Source organism: Bombus pascuorum, chromosome 13 (assembly GCF_905332965.1).
Source record: "Bombus pascuorum chromosome 13, iyBomPasc1.1, whole genome shotgun sequence".
Classification (NCBI taxonomy): Eukaryota; Metazoa; Arthropoda; class Insecta; order Hymenoptera; family Apidae; genus Bombus; species Bombus pascuorum.
Window position 1 is genome coordinate 7,559,230 of NC_083500.1, and position 19,033 is coordinate 7,578,262.

At 33.8% G+C, this 19,033-nt stretch overlaps 1 protein-coding gene across 2 annotated transcripts; it reads left to right on the plus strand.

The window, feature by feature from the left end:
• Positions 1-16,410: 16,410 nt before the first annotated feature.
• Positions 16,411-19,014, plus strand: LOC132913613 (poly(A) RNA polymerase, mitochondrial). 2 transcript variants are annotated; one of them, XM_060972059.1, is made up of 7 exons: positions 16,411-16,583; positions 17,021-17,202; positions 17,316-17,543; positions 17,626-17,844; positions 17,931-18,139; positions 18,208-18,428; positions 18,500-19,014. In XM_060972059.1, the coding sequence occupies exons 1-7, from the start codon at positions 16,457-16,459 to the stop codon at positions 18,982-18,984; spliced, it is 1,671 nt and encodes a 556-aa protein (XP_060828042.1). In that variant the 5' UTR covers positions 16,411-16,456; the 3' UTR covers positions 18,985-19,014. The 2 variants fall into 2 exon arrangements, with proteins under 2 accessions (XP_060828042.1, XP_060828043.1); XM_060972060.1 differs by lacking the exon at positions 17,316-17,543.
• Positions 19,015-19,033: the final 19 nt, after the last annotated feature.

A 19,033-nucleotide genomic window follows, 5' to 3' on the forward strand; every position in this document is an offset into this window, starting at 1 on the left:
GACTTCTTTTTTTTACGAACCGAGGATCGCAAAACAATTCCTCCCATGTGGCTCATAGTTCATTGTAAGTATTCTTATGATTAACAATCAGATCGTCTAATACGTGCTGCGTGCAACATCCGTAAAATGCCGAATAGTTGCCATTCTCCGTTGATGAAGGTCCATGATAAGCTGCGAAAGAAATAGATCCTCAATCTTTGATGTATAAACGTCTTTGAAACCTCCATTTCGTTATTTTACGATCCATCGTTAAATCGAGTCTTCGATCGAGTTATTTTCAATCAGAGAATTTTCAATCAACGAATTCTCCATCAGAAAATTTTCGATCAAGGAATCTTGTATGAAAACCACTTTCCGTCCGATCGTTTCGTTTTCATTTTCAATATCCCTGTGCGTGCACGCGCGTCATTGAAGACCGCGAACGATTTTTCTCCTGTAACGATCAATCACGTATGATCCGATGAATTATTCGCGGTACTTTCTCCGCAGACCTGTTGATAATCTAGCACAGTTACGCAGCGTGCAATCCGATGGTGGCACGAACGCAGTAAGAAACATGTGTGTCATGTCAGATTGAATATCTGCTCGCGTGAAATGGCTATTCGCGGGGAGCAGCCGCGAATCCGCGAAACGATCAGGCTAGGTTCAGCGAAATGGAACAATATAGAGCCTTGTAACGCTTTCTAACTGCACTTGTTCTTCCTTTCAAGAATTCCGATGGGTGACTTCGCCTTTCGATTGTTGTTTTTTGTCCGCTTGATTGGCTTCGACTGAATTATTTAATTCTGAATAAAATATCTAGCTTTTAAAAACCGTGCATGTAATATCAAAATGATTTTGACAAATAGAGTAAGTTTGAAGAAGATAGACGAATAACAGAACAAATCACAGTTTTCATTCTTTATCAGAAGACCAATTGTGTGATTAAAACAATGTTATTGTACCAAGTCGTATTTTTATTTACATTTTTATTTCGGGATTAAATATATTTCTCTTTGAATTTTTGAAAGATGAACAAATATTTATTGTTATTACTAGACTGCGAATATTCGTACAAATTCATATTTTTGCGAATATAATTAAAAAACTGAAACTGGATAAGAGATTGTTTTATCCGTTAAATATTATAAAAGGTACTCTACTTTGATTATTTTATATATTTTTTCCTATTATGCGCATTCTGTAGAATATTACACTTTTAAATTTTTCATAAATGCATAAAAATCAGCAATGTGGTCACTACATTATTCGTCATCTTATTGTGTAATAAATTTCAGAGCTTTTCATCTGACTTTTCTCTTCAACAATTATTTCTCCATCTAGTTTAACTCGTATCAATTCCTCGTAACAGATAATTCTACTACGTGTATATCAAAGTAAAATGAACAAAAATAATATTTTTCTGATATTTTTAGCATAAATCTAATAAGTAACACAATCGAAGGAGAAGTCGTAGGAAAACACCCAAGGAATAACTTTCGAGGTTCCAATATTCGCTGGGAATTTCGTCCGACATTTCTGTAAAATGAGAATGTCACGGTTCGTTAATGCTTCACGAGGGTGGTGAGCCCGAGGCAGGTCGTACGGTCGATCCACGTAGCACAGTGATAATGATGATGATGATGATGAATCGATTCTAAATCGGTTTCGTTGCGTCTCTAGCCACGATTTCCTCGCTCCTTCATTTTATCGCTCAACGAGGGAAACTACTCTTAGAAACTTTATAGATTCTTACGATCAGGTAAGAAGATTGTAAATTATTCGCGATTTCCCCCTTTTTCTGATAATTGCTGATTATGCGGTACAAAATGGTTAATTCTACGATTTATGTTTTCTTTCTTTTTTTTCCACGTAAAAAGATAGAGATCGTGGAAAGATTCATGGTTAATCGTGAATTTCAAGAAAAGTCAACGACTTGTCCAAGTGTTATTCTTCCTCTATGTGCGCTCAAGATCACGGGATTAATCTTTATTTCTTTGACCCTCCACTTAAAACGGAATGCGCCAGTACTCCAAGAACGATCCAATCTTGCAGAACCGCCAACGACAAATGCCAATCGCAATGGTACGACAACATTCCGCTCCATATTCGTGATCTTCCTGGGATTCAATATTTTTCATTAATCCAGGTAATATTTTTCTTTGATTGCTTCTGAAAAATTGTATCGTTTATGAGTCGTTAACGCTATAAGCCTGAATGTGTACTCGTCAGACGGCGTCGTGTGCGTATGAAAAATTTAAAGGTGCAAGAATTTATAGAATGCGAGAAATATGAAAATAACATAAGGGAAAAACAATGATAACTCACATTTTTTTCATATAAGAATTTTTTGAGATCTGGTACCTTGCCAGTCAATTTGTCAATTTGCCAAAAACTTGTTTATGACGTTTCCTTAAGGAATATTTGCATTAAAAGTATTTCGCGATTTCAGATGTGTCGATTATCATACTTCAGATATTAGGTGTCCTATTAGTTTATTCACAAAACTCCATGGTTTTGTCATCAGTTGCTAAAAGAATTATATTTTTAAACAGAATAAATTGATCCCCTTTTCAGCTATGTTATATTTAAGTATATCATTTTAACTACTAAATAACATAAAAGTCAGAAAATTATTTAAACGAAATTATATAATTATTTTAAATTATTTACAATTATTATTTTAATTATATAAATTTATACATAATACAATTTTCTCTATAATCTTCGTATGAGATATCATAATATTTAGTAAGTGATACAGATGCTTTGATACGTGGCTCTTATTTCTTTAATCATATTCACAGAAACACAAATTTGCATAAATATCCTCGATCTGTTCTTTTTCTTCCTTGTTTTTTCTAGATCAACTAGTTTTTAGTATATTTTCACGCCCTAATTTAAATTTTATTTGCACCTCCTAGATGTAGAAAATGGTTGATAAAAAATATAGATTAAATATTCAAGTGTGTCATCAAGATTAATAATTAACAACTAAAACAAAACCTCTCGTGCTAGTACTTGACTGGTGAATGACTGGTTTTCAGCTTTCCTTCAGGTTTATCCACACTTTCCACATATATTTCATCCCGTGCTTGGAAATCAGCAACAAGTAGTCGAGAACGAGGTCTTTAATTACACGTTAGCACCGTAATCAGCGGCGGAACAGTTGTAATTGATTTTCGTCAGCAGCGTGATTAACCGCGAACGAGCGTGGTGTATTTAATTTTGGTTTACAACAAATCACTTAATAGCCGGGACGACCATTTCCACTGTCGCTGGATAAAATTACACAGGCAGCCATATGATTCCACTTAATGCTCTGAAAGCTAATTGATTACATCGCGTGTAGGTTATGTAACGGGTATATACCATTAATTCTTCTCCCCCGTGGATTTGAATCCTTCGTCAGGTTCAGGACGTGTTTCAATGATTCGATCAAGATTTCGGTAGTTTGCGTTCTTATGAATTGTTGTGCCCTCGAGCACGAGTGTCGTAATTGTAAGAATTGCAGGAAGTGAGATCATTCTATAATAATTGATTTAGCTAATAAACTAAATTTAATATAAAAGTAATTTAATTTTGCGAAATCAAGTAATTTAGTCTTCGGTGAAATCTCTCTTCATAAATGTGTCATCATGTTTTTATCATCTTCATGCTCGAAAAGCAAATATGCAAAGCTTCGGAAACCTTTCAAAGTCCACACAGTACCTTTGATACAGATACAGGTAGATATGTATAATTCACGGCTAGATTTTAGTTATACACGTATTTAGATCGAAGTGTATAAGAACTTCGTCTTGTAATTCTAAATTTGGTTCTAAACAAAAAATAAGCAAAAAAAATCGAGCAATATGTTTAAAACCAGATAATTTAACTAGTAGGATGTCAGTGGCATCCCTACAGTTAATATGAACAATTTCGTTATTAATAAAACATATCGTGTATATTAACAGTTCGATAACCATAATTTTCTATGAAATTATTTTTTGTTTATTCTTTTTCGAACTATTCTCAGATTGGAGATAAAACCAGTTAAATTGTAAAATTTATTTCTAAGACCTCTTTACGTTTACGACTTACTTTGGTATATGCAAACGAAGCTTATCAAGGGTTTGCTACAACGTAAAGACCTATCACACGAATAAAATGATAACAGTATTGAGCGGAAACATTGAAACGTTTAGGGTGAAAATAGGACTGGTATTTTTCTTAGACTGCTAAAAGGCTAAGCGAAAGCATTGGTGATAGCATCAAGAAATTGCCGTTTACGGATGAAAGCGTCGCATATTCTCCATAATAACGATAGCATGACCACGGAGACATTAGAAAATTTACGACGAACAAGAATTTAATAACGACTATGTGTATAAATATGATGCTAATTAAACCAGTCGCGGTGACGCTTTGCTTCCTTCGTTAGTAGTCTCTTAGACGCTGTGGGAATGTATTATTCTTAAAACGACAAAACCATTCTTCTTCCGCATAGAAACAATTGAGATTCAAGATGTTAATTCAGCATGTAAAGTAAGTCTTTCGTCTTTCTGTGAAAGTTGCGAGTTGAAAAATTTGAACGAGCATTATTAACAATTCCATTATTAATTACAAATAATATAAAAAATATTTTTAATAAATTTTAATATGTAAGAGTAACGCGGTGAACTTAAATTTCAGAGATAAAATTTGAACAAAAAAAAAAATAAAAATGTTTTTAATAAATTTTAATAGGGCAAGAGAGAACAATAAATTGAAACTTTAGAAACTAAGGATCTTGCTTTCTACTGAATTTCAAATAAAAATTGCATCTTTGTTTGGAGATTAATAGAAATATTATTCAGAAGAACGATTGTACGATGGAAATTTCAAAGTTCAAAGGCAGTATATCAAAGAGAAAATTCAGAGAATATATGCAATGTTTTGTTACAAACGAGTACTTATCTTCCGTGTGTCGTACATAAATGGGGAAATATAAGTTGGAAAATTGCTACCTTCCTGAAAAAGAATGTGTATCAGCATCAGGGAATCTTCGGAGTGACTCGGTACCGCGCAAGTACCGTGATTACACGATGAACAGATCTACATATCTGAAGCTATAACACAGGTCTCTATTGTGAGTCAGTCTCCGTGTAGGTTTGTGCAATTATGCGAGTCAAGGAAAGTGGAGAGCCGCTTCTATTCATTTTCCTTACGATTGGGATTCCACTTTTAGGAAACTTCCTAAGATTCGAAGCGAATTAGTTTTAAAGTTTTATTTATTCTTCTATTCTGACATATGTCTTTATTGACAATTAATAATACAGCAGTACACATGCCTATGTAATATAATATCTTGACTGGTAATTTCCAAATTAAAGATGTTATTCCATTTATACAGACATTTTCATTTAAAATCATAGATAGTCAACATAATTCGAGTTTATTAATTCTCTCCACTACCTATAATTTTTCATACGTATTTCACGGTTAGATAAATGGATTTAATAGTCAACAGTTCATTTAATCTGTCGCTAACTAAGGATTTAATTTCAATAAATGGATCTCTACCGTATTGTCGGTTCCGTAGGTGCTGTAGAGAAAGTATTAATCTTTTGAACCCCTAATCGAGCTTGCCTCGATAACACAGATATTTCATGCTATGTAATCCAACATTTTATAAGACATCGTACTATAAAAATTCTTTCTCGAAAATGAACAATTTATAAAGAGTGCAGATTAACAAAATAATTAGCAAAGAAGATTTATCACTCATATTGTCTCGATATGATTCCTTCAATTAATACATTAATTACCATACGAATTATATATATACATATCTTGTCCCAAGACCCGCCATATGTATAATAATACTACATTATAATATTTAATTTTTACAAAATGTATTATATTTCTTCTCACAAAGTACTAAATTATTCAATGTTAAGTCCATGAAATTTATCTTACTGTAATCACTCTATAAAATTTAATAACATAGATTATTGATGGCCACTGCGGCAATGTGTTGAAATAACCATCGATTACGATCCAGCGATCTTGTAGCATTCCGTACAACGCGTCGCGACGCTTGGATCGCTGTTTCCCTCTCGAGCGCTGTTCACGGCCAATTTCTATCCGTAACGCTTGGAAAATGATCACGTTCGCACGCGAGTCCGTCGTGCTCGTGCACGCTTGCCCACAGTAGATTCCACGCGTCGAAGAAACAGGAGCACCGGCCACCACGCGTTATAAATATTGATCGTGCGTGCGAGGACTGCCCGCTCGGAATTATCTCGGGCATCACCAGGATCGATCACGTTTGTTAATCACGTTCTTTCTCACCGACAGGTAGCTGCTGTCGAACGCTACACTAGCCAGATCCTCTAGTATATGCCACCTGTGCCAGTCTCAATGCACGTCCTCACATTTCATTCTCTTTCTTCCTGTTTCTTTCCTGAGACCTCCCGCACAATCCATCTAAGTTATCAATATTAACAAGTTTAGCGATACAATGGAATTCCACTTTATCTTGATGTATGCATCTTCGAGGAAATCGTTCTGTCGGAGAGACGAACGCGATTCTAATAGTTTGGAAAATACACAGTAAGGGATCGTTTGTTCGATATATAGTAAATGAAATGTCAGCTATTTTTTTATTAAATGATTGGATTCACTTATCTGAACCAAAGATCATAGTTTGTGGGGAGCATTTATGGGAAGCACAGAACTTCAGTTCTATAGGAACAATTTATTTTTAGATAAATGGATTCAGATAAATGGAGTTCTATCGTAAAGTAAGTAAAGTTCCACAAGCTGATTGCGTATGATCAATTGTAATTAGTATAGCTTATATTGACCAGATCGTATAGGAATTCATTAGTAACTAATCAATATTTTTGAGTTGAAACAAACATTATTAGTCTTCCAAGCATCATCAAAATTTCACAAACAATCTGATAATTTGACAATTTATTTATTTATTTAAAAAATTATGCGACAAGGCCGTAGTAGATCAATCGTTTCTCGGTGTGCTTATAATAATCTGAAACTTCTACCAATCAACTTTCCGAGATCAAGAGAACTCGTCTAGTTGCTAGAAAATTACCATACTCAAGCGAATAGGCTTACTCGAAGTTGGTTTCCAATTTTTAATCGCAGTTTGATAAATGAAGTGACTACGTAACGATACTGCGAACTATAACGACTTGCAAGAAACGTGGTTCTGTGAGAGAGTCGATATAAAAGCAATTATTCAGAGGCAATGATTCCATCTTAATAAGTCGCTAATTAGCCGGTTGAATATGTCTTCGAGACGATTTTGCTTTCGTGAGAAATACGTATGCGCGTTTCGTAAAAGGAAACGGTAGCCACGTCATGTAAATCGTTGTTTACTTTCTTCTCCGCGCCGTTGCTTGGAAATTAATTAAGACCGTGAATGAATACGCGGACGTCGAATCGCTCAGGTAGGACCGTTTTTCGTTTACAATGGACACGACTATACAAAAATGTGTTGCTTTGAAATAGGGCTCCTGGGAATTAGGTAATTTCGAGCAATTAACGAAAACGGAACATTAACATGAGTCGTGCATCCGACCTAACGGTAATGAGGAACCCACAAAAAAGAAGAAAGGAATTTATGGGAGATGGAAGAGGCATTGTTGTTTCCACGGTTTGAGTTCGAGTTCAATAGCAACTAGAATTTCAACCCTTTACAATTCAAGTTATAGTTGATATCTTGTTCCAACAGATTCATATCCAATAAGTTATTTTTACGGTAACTACATTTACATCGATGCATTTTTATTAAATTTGTAATGAACAAAAGAATGTATTTTATACGTATATTGTAACTGAAGAAAATTTAATTGAAATAGACTAGACTAACTACGATTGGAAAATGATAAATGAAATAGATTAGAATTGAATGCAACAGGGTCGAATCCAACCTATAGGGAAACTTAAGAAAAATATAAAGGCAATTTCTACAGAATTAATGTTTTATCAAATAGATTAAATTTTCCTTCGACTCTAACTTTTATCATCCATCAAATAGCTTCACAAATCATTTTTCGAGAAATCTTCCTGTTTTTCTGCATGAATAAATTCCTTCAAGTAATTTTTGCACATTTTAAAGGTATTCAGTTTCTCACCATTAAAAGCGTTTTATAATGACCAGAATAGATGATAGTGAGATTATATATAGCATATGTAGTGAATGGGATCTGAACATTCCAACTATGGTCTAACATTTTTTGTCTGGTCTTTATCGATACATTAGGTTTAATGTTGTCCTGTTAAAAAACGACGTCTTCCCCATTGATCAATTCTAGATGAACCTCTTTGATACAGGTAGGTAATGTCCAATTAGAAACAGTATTCACAGTTTGTAATAAATAATTCTCCAAGTAGTAGAATAGATTTCTAGGAATTCTACAAACTTTCTAAACAACCCACCATAGCTTCATAGAGCCAGTAGAACAGAAAGCCTCATTAGCAAACTACGAATATTTAAGTATTTATGGGAAAATATATAAACGTGAAAAAATGTACGAAATCTGCATAATACTATATAAAAACCTATAAAATACTCAAATTAATGTAATAATATTTAAAAGATGGAACACAGCTCCTTAACTTGTGTTCGTAATATTGAATTATTATATTAATATCTATATCTGTATTAAGATTGACGTATCACTTGTTCAATCACGAACCTTTCTATCTCATCACGCATGTATTATCTCAGATGTTTAATACGCACATATCAAACCTAACTAATTATTCAACCAATATTTATGCCGATTTTGTACGACATAATAAGATTCCATTTTCCAAACATTCAACTTGTGACAGAATCCACCGGTGAACTAATTTCGCTGCGTGGCGTGTTTAGCAATGAAAAGCACAATTAGTTCGAAAGCCATAGAAAAGTAAAAGTCACGAGTGCATCACCAAAATAGATTAGAAACTCGCGATGGAACGTTTATCCCCGTTAGAAAGGATAATTAACCCGCGTGTTGCGTTTACGCGCAAAAATTACCAGCGTATTATGAAAGTGGAAAGAAAACGCGCGGGATACACTCCGTAGGCGTGCTGTATACGCGTTGTATTAAATTCTCTATAATCGAGCACGTCGTTTTACCATTTTTTCTTTACCATCGCTCCCGCTAATCAGAATAACGCCATAACTGGTTCGTGTAATCGCCGCGAGTAGATCGTAGCCAAGGAGACGCAATGGGGCCTCCCCAGCGACTACTAATTATTCTATAAATGAACGGTTCACGTCAGACGATTTGCGTTTAAACGATCGCATTACTTCTCTCGCGAAAGCGCCGTGGACGTTTCTCTTCGATTACTTGATCAAACAACAGGCAAAAATGGCCAAACAGAAACGACACGATATCTCTCATCCTCGAGAAAGAAACGCCTTCGAAACGTAGGATGTCTTGGCATTGAAATTTGCCAACTCGAAGATTTAAAAAAAGATAAGGTTTTATTACTGTACATAGATTTTTTAGATTCTTAAGCTAGCTATTTTCCATAAAATGTCCAAGTGCGACTATGGCGCAACTTTTGCCTTTCTGCACCATTTTGGATATTATATATTCCTATGATTATTTCTTCTTCATTGCTAAACTCTCTTACGTTGAACGTAGACCTAAATGATTAATTTTAAACTTCATTAATTGAACAGCTCAGAAGTCACGTTGCTCAACTGCGGAAATTAAAAAGCACAGAAAAATGATATTACAAACACTGGTTTTTAAATTACCTTAGAATTTCTCATTATTTGTGACATCTTCCTACGATAGACGAATTTATAGAAGTAGATCTTTGTTTCTTGAAGATTGAACATGAATCGTGTATTTATGAAACAAAGTTCAAATGAAATTAAGAAAGCGGAATTAATTAGTTCTGGGAGGCTGAATTAATAACTTAATAATACAAGAATAATAATAATAATTCATAATAATAATTCTAATAGGTAAAAAAGATAATCTTGTATCATCGTATGAAGATTATAAATTTTATGCCGTATTTTTCAATAAATTGTTAACATTGTACATTAGTACTCAAAAGAGAAATATATCTTGATAATCGTTAACGAGTCTCTTCTAAGTTTGTAGCAGTAATGTATTCTGGATGAAATAATATTGAATATTAAAAAGGACAATTGGGTATATTGGGATATTAGACTCTGAGAATAATGGAACATGTCACGCTGACCCATTGTGAATCGGATGGATTTTCGCAGATGGTGCTAGATTTCACCCTAGTTTCCGCAAATCGTTTTCATCGATACTAGATCTTTCCTAAAATCTATCCTAGATCTTTCTTAAAATCTAGCCTGGATCTTTTCCTCGTAGCCGTGCTCGACGGAACGAACGTTTCTCTGTTACGCTTGCAATCAGATAAAATCGAGAGCATTCCGTACACGCGTCACGTTCGCCAGGCTTTTAATCTCTTTGTAATCTGCGGGGTGCTCGAGAGGCTGGCAAGGAAGAGGCAACTTGCTAGTCCGCTTACACGGCTAACTGTAAACGGTGGCTGCACTTGCGTCCGCGTGCATCTTCATTCCACCATAGGATGGAACTATCGTTTCTTCGTCCACCGTGTCCAGGAGTAACAGGTTTTATAAACGACGATTTATCTGTGCGGACGGATTCTTAATTCCGAATTCTTCGACTCCTATACATACGTCATAGGTAGATCGATTGTCTCGCTAATGAGGTGCCATGAAGATTAATTTCGATCGATCGCTGTTTACCGATCGGCGATGTTTTCACTCTGCGCAACTATTTTCCGATTGGGATCGATGACGATGGAGTTGATACGTTCAATCGTTCGCTATTATACGCTTAGAATCGCGACCATGAAAGTAGGGATATTAGGAGAAAGTACGGGGTTCTGTTTGCGTTTGTCGTTAAGCCATTCGCGACGGTATGTATCTTGCTCGCATAGACCTAAATCGCGATCGATAGACGAACGTGACATGTTTTGACGGTCGACTGAAACACGAAAGGTACGGTGCCTGCGTGTTTGAGCCATTTTAAAGGCAAACTGATCGGCTCAGAATGATTGGCTCTAATTTTTCAGAAAGGAAACAATTAAGGTCCGATATTATTTAGTCCCTCGGAAGCTAAATTGGTCACCTTCACTTTCTGTTCATTTCTTTCTTGGTTTTGTTTCTCATAGAACAAATTACTTACGTTCATAAGTTTACTTATTGCATGAGAACGATATAAACAATAGGAAATTAAGAATGAAAATGTTTAATACATTTAGAAGAATTCAATGGCAAAAGAATATTTGTAACATCATCGTTCTCTGTACTTTTCAGCTTATGGAATCGACCAATGTGAATTCTAAATGGCTCGTGTGTAAACGATTAAATTTTATCGCACATTATATAGAAAATTATATAGAATTATATATATAGAAAAATATTCGTAACGGATAAAAATTAGTTTGTAATAACTGCATATCCTAGTTATGAATAGAAGACTGCATTACATACGTCTGTCGAATAGTTTTAGATACGATACTTCGAGTATTGGGTCAAAAAGGATTATGAAGACAAAAGAATCTGAAGATCTCGGGCCATATATACTTAAACCAATGACGATTAGATCGTCAACGTTAAGAGTTACGAATCTCTCACGATCGACCCACATACACGTCGATTGATGTTTGAAGGAAACATTGAAACGAATGAAACATCTAAGATGATCGTTTATGGTCTCACGACCGTACCGATTGCCACAACGAAAGAAGTTAGAAGCCGTTCGAACGATCGGGAAGTGAGTCAGTGGCTGATCAATCGCGACACATGCCGTAAGAAGAACCTATCCTTTCTCGAATCGAATCGAATTCGACGAAGGAGATAGGAATGTCGATCTAAGGCCACTTTGAGATTTTCTAATAAATCAGGGACATCTGGATATGTAGTACTAGTAAGTCAGGAGCATGTGGACTTGTGGACACTTGCTTGCTCTTTTAACAGAATGCAATATTGTTTCGAAATTATAAATAGGAAGGAAGAGCCAAAATGATTTATCCTTATAGCACGATAAAATGTACTTCAACAGTTTTATTATTTAAGGAGTCCGTTATTCTCAGATCGTTTCAGAGATTCTTCCAAATTAATCCAAAGGCTATCGTGACTCTAACAATAATATTTAATATTAATTAGTTGTATACTTAACTTTAACATATCATCGATAAGATTTTAGATGATCAATGTATATTTTGTAGAAGTTATATCCGAAGAAGATAAATAATTTAGTTCTTTCATATAATAATAAAAATATTCGTTATCGATGAATGGTTGATAAATTTAATTGTATTACCTTATTGCGTATGTATGTACTAAAAATTTTTTGTATGGACATAAGTTTCTTATTTCGCCGTTATTTTATATATCTTAACAATATTCATTCATTGCTATAAATCGATCAATTCCGTGACCGATGGAAAGTATCCAGAAAAGTTGAAAATGGATTATCGCGTGGAAAGAAAGTTTAATCTACTTCTACCGAAGAGGAGGTGCTCTCGACCATTTGGTCACAGTCGATTAGTATCGTAATTACCAACACTGGTTCTCCATGATTTTTTTGTTCTTGAAGGTAGCCCACGGCGAGTAAACTTCACTAATACGTGGATACCGATCTATTCGAACAAAAAACACGTTCATCGCGTTCGATTCGCTTTCCATCGTGATCCACCCACCTCTCGGGTGTGTAATGGATACGAGAAGGCAAAAAGAAGACGGTTACTTTCTTGTCTCTGTGCACGGTACTGTTTCTATTCGTCACACGATGAATCCTCCGCGTCAGTGATCGCGAATGAAAAAGCTGCGGAACGATCGAGTTAAACGGGTCCCTGTACGTGCCGCGATAAAAAAGAGAAGTTGGCTTGAATCGTAACTCGATGAAGAAGTGAATCTATTCGGCAACGTGGATCTCGTTACCAACCTGACGAATCGCGCCGATTTCGCGAGAAAACTTTCACGATTTTTAGGTTAAAGTTTTCTGCCCCTTGGGACGCGTCGCGTTGTGCACTTTCGAATAACTTTCGTGAGAGACAGAAGAAATTGTACGAGTGCAGCAGGTATGAAAACGATCGAAACGAAGTCGTAAACATTCGTTGGAATTTTCAATATTGCGTGCAAACGAAGAACTACACGGGACGTATTACATTCTGTCATCGAACAACTGAAAGTAAGATCTTAGCCTCAAGGAGAATGATTGCCGTTGCGTCTTACGAGTCGATCCACGATACCAGCTACCTATGTACTTACTTTCCTCGACACGCGAATTGCGTAATTATCGTTTGCTCTTACTACTAATGCCCCGAGATGAGATTTCGAATCGGATTCACAGGTTATTTCTGTCTATGAGATCCATGTGGTGGTTCGATGAAACCCTTAATTTTAATAAAAAGCATAGGATGAGAAATGATCTTAGAATTGATCCGTTGCGTGACCACCGAAATTTAGCGGGCAAATGGAAGAGGAAGAAAAAAGGATTCCAGCTGATGAACCAATGCTTAGAGAAATTCGTATAACTGTGCTCCGCAATCTCTTATTCCAGATGAAAAGAGAATAGACCGAACTTTCATTAAGGAAGAGGGTATAAATTACCACTTGGAATTTCTCTCGTTTAGGATGTTGGCGATCGTATCGGGACGGGCGTTAATGCGAGCGTGCCGTTTTCGGCGAAAACGTAGAAAAAGTGTGAATAATAACAGAGAAGAGCGGAGAAACGAATCGCTCTAGCAACACCCAATTTATTTAGTCTTGTCCAGAAGAGCGTAATGACTGGCCGCGTATTTTGAAGACAATTAACCTATTTCTTCTCCGATCTCTTTCTTCTAGGTGGCTAAAAACACGTACCATGAAATGCTTGTCGTAATTGAATCGCCACTCGTCGCTCAGAAATCGTAACGAGAAAGTCTGTCTCGTAAATGGTGAAAACTGCCTGCGAACGAACGTAAAACGATTTATCTATTTGGGAATCGTCGATATGCAGCGTTCGTGACATAACAAAGTTCTTGGAATTAATTGAGATTCGCGGATGCAAACGATAGGTATTTTTCGTGCGAATTTCTTCCATGAACACTCATCAATATTTCCATGATGACAAACGTTTACTTTCGTCGAAGGAAGGATCTATGGTAATTTAACTGAAGAAATGACAAAAACTACAGAGGAAGAACACGATAAGCTACCTATTCCTATTTTTTCTATTTCTTTATTTTCCTATATTTCTACAGGAAAGTAGTTTTAAAATTTGGCACTAAACGTATGTTCTTTCATAAAAATTTTCAAAATATTGCTCGTCACGATATTACAACATTGAAGATATTAAAATATCATTTATTTTAAACAATTACACCTTTGACTCTCTCAAAATTCGACCAATCTATCAACTATTTTTAAAATACTCGAGACTCTTATCTTTGAAAGATTTACATCTTTAGATTTGGAAGGTTATCTGCATTTTCGATCATATTATCTTAAGAGTTTTCTGTTTAATCATAAAATGACATTGGAATCAGAAAATCAATAAAACTATACTTGTCATGTTTTTCTTGGTCATATTCTTCGTGTAATCGTCATATTATTTCTACGGATATATGATTCTTGTTAACCGCGTAGATATTAGACAGAGATGCGAAAATATCGAAACTGGTTACAGTTTCTGCGAATGGCCTTGCTTCTCATTACACTCGTGCCAAGAGAAGCTGTTTATTGAGTTAAGAGGAGTTCAATAGGATTCGAGAGGCCAATGAAAGAATCATTGCACGTTAGTGCAGTATTTCACATAAAAACAAGAAAAAGTACAGACAGACTCAGCTAGAAACGCAAGCGGGGTGAAAGTGATTTTTTTTTTTTAGAAATCTTGGCAATCGATCTCGCCAATGGCAAACTGTCAAGCCGATTGTCTGTAAGGCGGTTTATCTTGGCGTGAGAAAAGCAACTGTATGAGCAAGCCAGGGAATCGCAATTGCATAATTGATCACCACTGATTGCTTGAGTTTATCTCCTTGAATTTAAGTTCTTTTAAACTTGCCGCCTTTTCTATTAGTGTTATATACTTATTCTGAAATCTTAGTAAGGAAATTATTCACTTAATATCAAACATTTTTGGAATCAATATTTAATTTTTAATTAAAATTCATTAGTCTTTTCTTCGTAAGATTTGCATAAATTTTTAGAACGTATATTTAAAGAATCTGTAAATTTACTGAAAGTTTGGAGTTTAAAAGTAACACCATAGTATGTATCCTAAAAAAATGTTAGTATGGTACTTATACTCAAAAGCTTTATAAAGTAAAGAGATTTATGGTTATCTTTTTTATATACAATTTGAATAAAAGACAAAGCTACGTATTACGTATTCTATCGGTACATACAATCCTGTTCAATAAATTTTTCAGGACGTTCCCAAGTCTGCTGCGAATTTTTTTTATTCGATATAAGATCGTAATCTTTATGTCAGATTTGGCTCATGCTAAAGAAACGGTATATCTAGTATGCATGATTGTATGAAGGAATTAAAAAAATTTGTTGTAATAATATAACAAAATAGTCAAGTTGAATCAACAGCACTAATATTTTTGCATAAGTTCAAGAGCAGTTTTAAAACGATCATTTATAATAAATCATTAATAATAATCAAAATTAAAATTGTACATGATATGTATATTGGATGTGTATACATAATTTCATATGAGATCTCCAGTTTGCCAGTCTATCTTCCTTATCCTCGCATATCTGTACTTTCTCATCCTTACCTACGTTCGATTATCATGAAAACATTATACGTTCGAATTCGAAATTCAAAGATGCGCACAAATGAAATAATCCTGGCTTACGAACGTTTTTCGAAAATGTATTTAGAAACGTAAAATGGGTCACTTTGTGTAGCTATCTCCTTTTTATAGTGTGGTCTGGACAGTCTATATTGTTTTCTTATTTACTATGCACATGATAAGTTACCGGCTGCATACACAGCATAGTCATTGACTGATTGACTATGAATAATTGATATTATTTTGCGAAATAGAAGATCTGTTGTTGTTTTACGCGACCATTGCCAGCCACTTCGTTGCGTGTGAATTGAAAAAGCTAAACCCAACCCACACCAAATATATTGATGATATTCATTTTTAATTGAGTTATAATAGGTATTTCTTACAGCCTCACATATGCAGTTGTGCACGGGGCTTTAAGCTTGTTAAACTCTTATTTATATACATATATGTATATATGCATGGATGTATTGAGTTCTTCGTTTTCAATGATGAGTTGAATATTAATTCCTATGTTCGCCGTAGCAAATCGCAGAAGACTTAAGGAACACTGATTTTTCTCCAAGTCGATATTTCAGGAACTCAGATACGAAGTCTCATTTCATATCACATCTATCCTGTTTGTTGTCAGTCAATGGATTACCACCACGTGTTTAGCGGTAATTTGGCGCTACTGTAGAGCCCAAAAATGGCACTAGTTCATCGTATTAATAGTAATTTTGGTTTTGTATTAAATACATTATATTGTAAATCTATAATAAATATAAAGAGATTTGTAACAGAACACAATGTTGTGGGATGTTCCGATAAAACTGGTATGCTTTCAGAAAGATAATTTTATAAAAAATTATATTTCTAATATCATAACCTTACTTGCAAGATCATAACTTTCAATGATCGTATTATTTTCTCTCTTGTTTTTTTTTCATAAATGTGCCTTCAACTCTATATTAATTGCTTCTTTTCCTTCATTATAATTTAGTTATTTTTTTATTCGTTTCTTATTTCATTTATTAAAGATTATCTTACTAATTGAAGCCTTAACATTCATTTGTATAATATAATATAATTGATAAATATCTAATATTTAATAAAATAACTTAATAATATTTTATAAATAACTTGACACATATAATATAACTAATCTCACTTAGTTAAATAACATAACAAGTGTTATCAGCATTGTTATATGTATATTGTTCAATAAATATCAGTATTTAAAGCAGTATGAAGTAACAAATATATTTTGTAGGTACAAATAAACTTAAAGATTATAAACCATTTAACGAAATACTTCAATTCAGACAGAATGAAGCAAAAAAATCTATTTTAATAAGGCTATATGATATGAGATGTATTAGTGATCTTGAAAGTTTTTGTAAATCTTATGCGACTATTGTAAACATTTTTCCTTATCGTACATCAAATGAAAACGTAAGTGTAGACATGTAAAATTTTTATTTCATAGATCTTTATTTAAACATTATAGTACAAAATTTAATGAACTTTATACATAATTACTCTCAATGTAGCATGATTATTTATAGAATTTTGTATTAATGGAATTGAATTCAGCTGAAGATGTGAAAAAATTTCAAAATATAGCTATCTCTAAAGCAAATACAGAATATGCTCAAGGTGTGACACCATTATTTTCATTTAAATCACGGAATAAATTACATTTAAATAAATCAGAACACGATATTAGAACATATCCTAACTTTCAAGCTCCAAAGCCAAATGATATCAAAAAATTACTGGAAGAAGTAGATTCTGTAATATATTAACATATTAAACTAAATTTAATTTTATGATTATAAATTATATATAATAATAAAAAATGTTCTAATGTTTTAGGTGTCAGATCAAATGATATCCCTATACAATATTTCAAAAATTACAGATTTAGACATAAGATTGAGATTTTATACCGCCGATCAGATTTCATATTATTTATCTAGGTTATTTACCAATATAGATGTGGTACCATTTGGATCCTCTGTTAATGGATTTGGTCAAGTGGGATGTGATCTTGATTTACTATGTAAAATTGTTACGAACACTGATCAAAACTTTGTAAATATGAAGGAGTAGTTTGACATATATATAATTATGTTATCAGTTTTGTATATCTTTGATAAAAAAAATTGCTTTGTTTTCAGAACTTGAAAAAGCTCGTTTTTATATCACAAGATATCTCTCTTGCAGAAAGGAATGAACAAAAAGAATTCTTAGATATAATAGGTACAACAATGAAAATATTTATTCCTGGAATCACTAATGTAAAAAAGATTCTTGAAGCACGGGTCCCTATAATTAAATTTTATAACATAAATACAAATATGAAATGTGATCTTAGTGGCACAAACACGTATGTAATAAATATATATTTTTCATCTTCTTAGGGTGTTACAATAGTTTTTGAAACTATTTGTACAGGGTTGCATTACAAATGTCCGAGTTGTTATATGTGTATGGACAATTGGATTGGCGCATTAGGCCACTTGTTTGCACCATTCGTAAGTGGGCAAGAGCTATGGATTTGACAAAGGAATATCCAGGTCAATGGATAACAAATTTTTCCCTTACTTTGTTAATTATATTTTATTTACAAAGGAAAGATATATTACCATCTGTGAACACTATAAACTGCTTTGTAGGTAAGTGTGAACATTAAAAAAATTCTTTATATTCATTTATGGTATTGTACTTTTTATTTCTCTGTTTGCAGAACTCAGTAGGAATAACAAAAAAGTAGTAGACCCTAATTTTAATTGGTTTATAAGTTGGGTAAGATCCATAAAGCGTATCAATAATGAAAGTTTGCGCGATCTTTTATTTAATTTTTTTGAATATTATAGTACTTTCGATTTTAAAACGCAAGCAATTTGTATAAGAGATGGAAGATACAAACCGAAAAATGATTTCTCGCCTCTTTATATTCATAATCCATTTAATACAGCATTAAATGTCAGTAAAAACGTTAACATAAATGAACTAATGCGTTTGGTAAATTCCTTTCAAAAAGCATTTAATATGATGTTAGATTCAGATGAAAGAGACACTCTTTGTAAACTAATTAATTTAGGACCAAGAACAAAAACTAATTATAGTTTTAACAATCAAAAAACAGAGATAGGACTTGAGGAAAAGCTCCTTCCAACCGTAACTAATATTAATGGTTTGGAAGAAATGCAAAGGAATATAATAAAGTAATAATAAATATGACATTTCATTTTAAATTAATTTATTTGTATCTGATTTT

Bases quoted from the DNA above. Each gene is read 5' to 3' on its own strand.
- LOC132913613 (XM_060972059.1), top strand. From the start codon at position 16,457: ATGGCACTAGTTCATCGTATTAATAGTAATTTTGGTTTTGTATTAAAT. The intron at 16,584-17,020 runs GTATGCTTTCAG...TATATTTTGTAG, and splicing joins GGGATGTTCCGATAAAACTG to GTACAAATAAACTTAAAGAT. The intron at 17,203-17,315 runs GTAAGTGTAGAC...GATTATTTATAG, and splicing joins ATCGTACATCAAATGAAAAC to AATTTTGTATTAATGGAATT.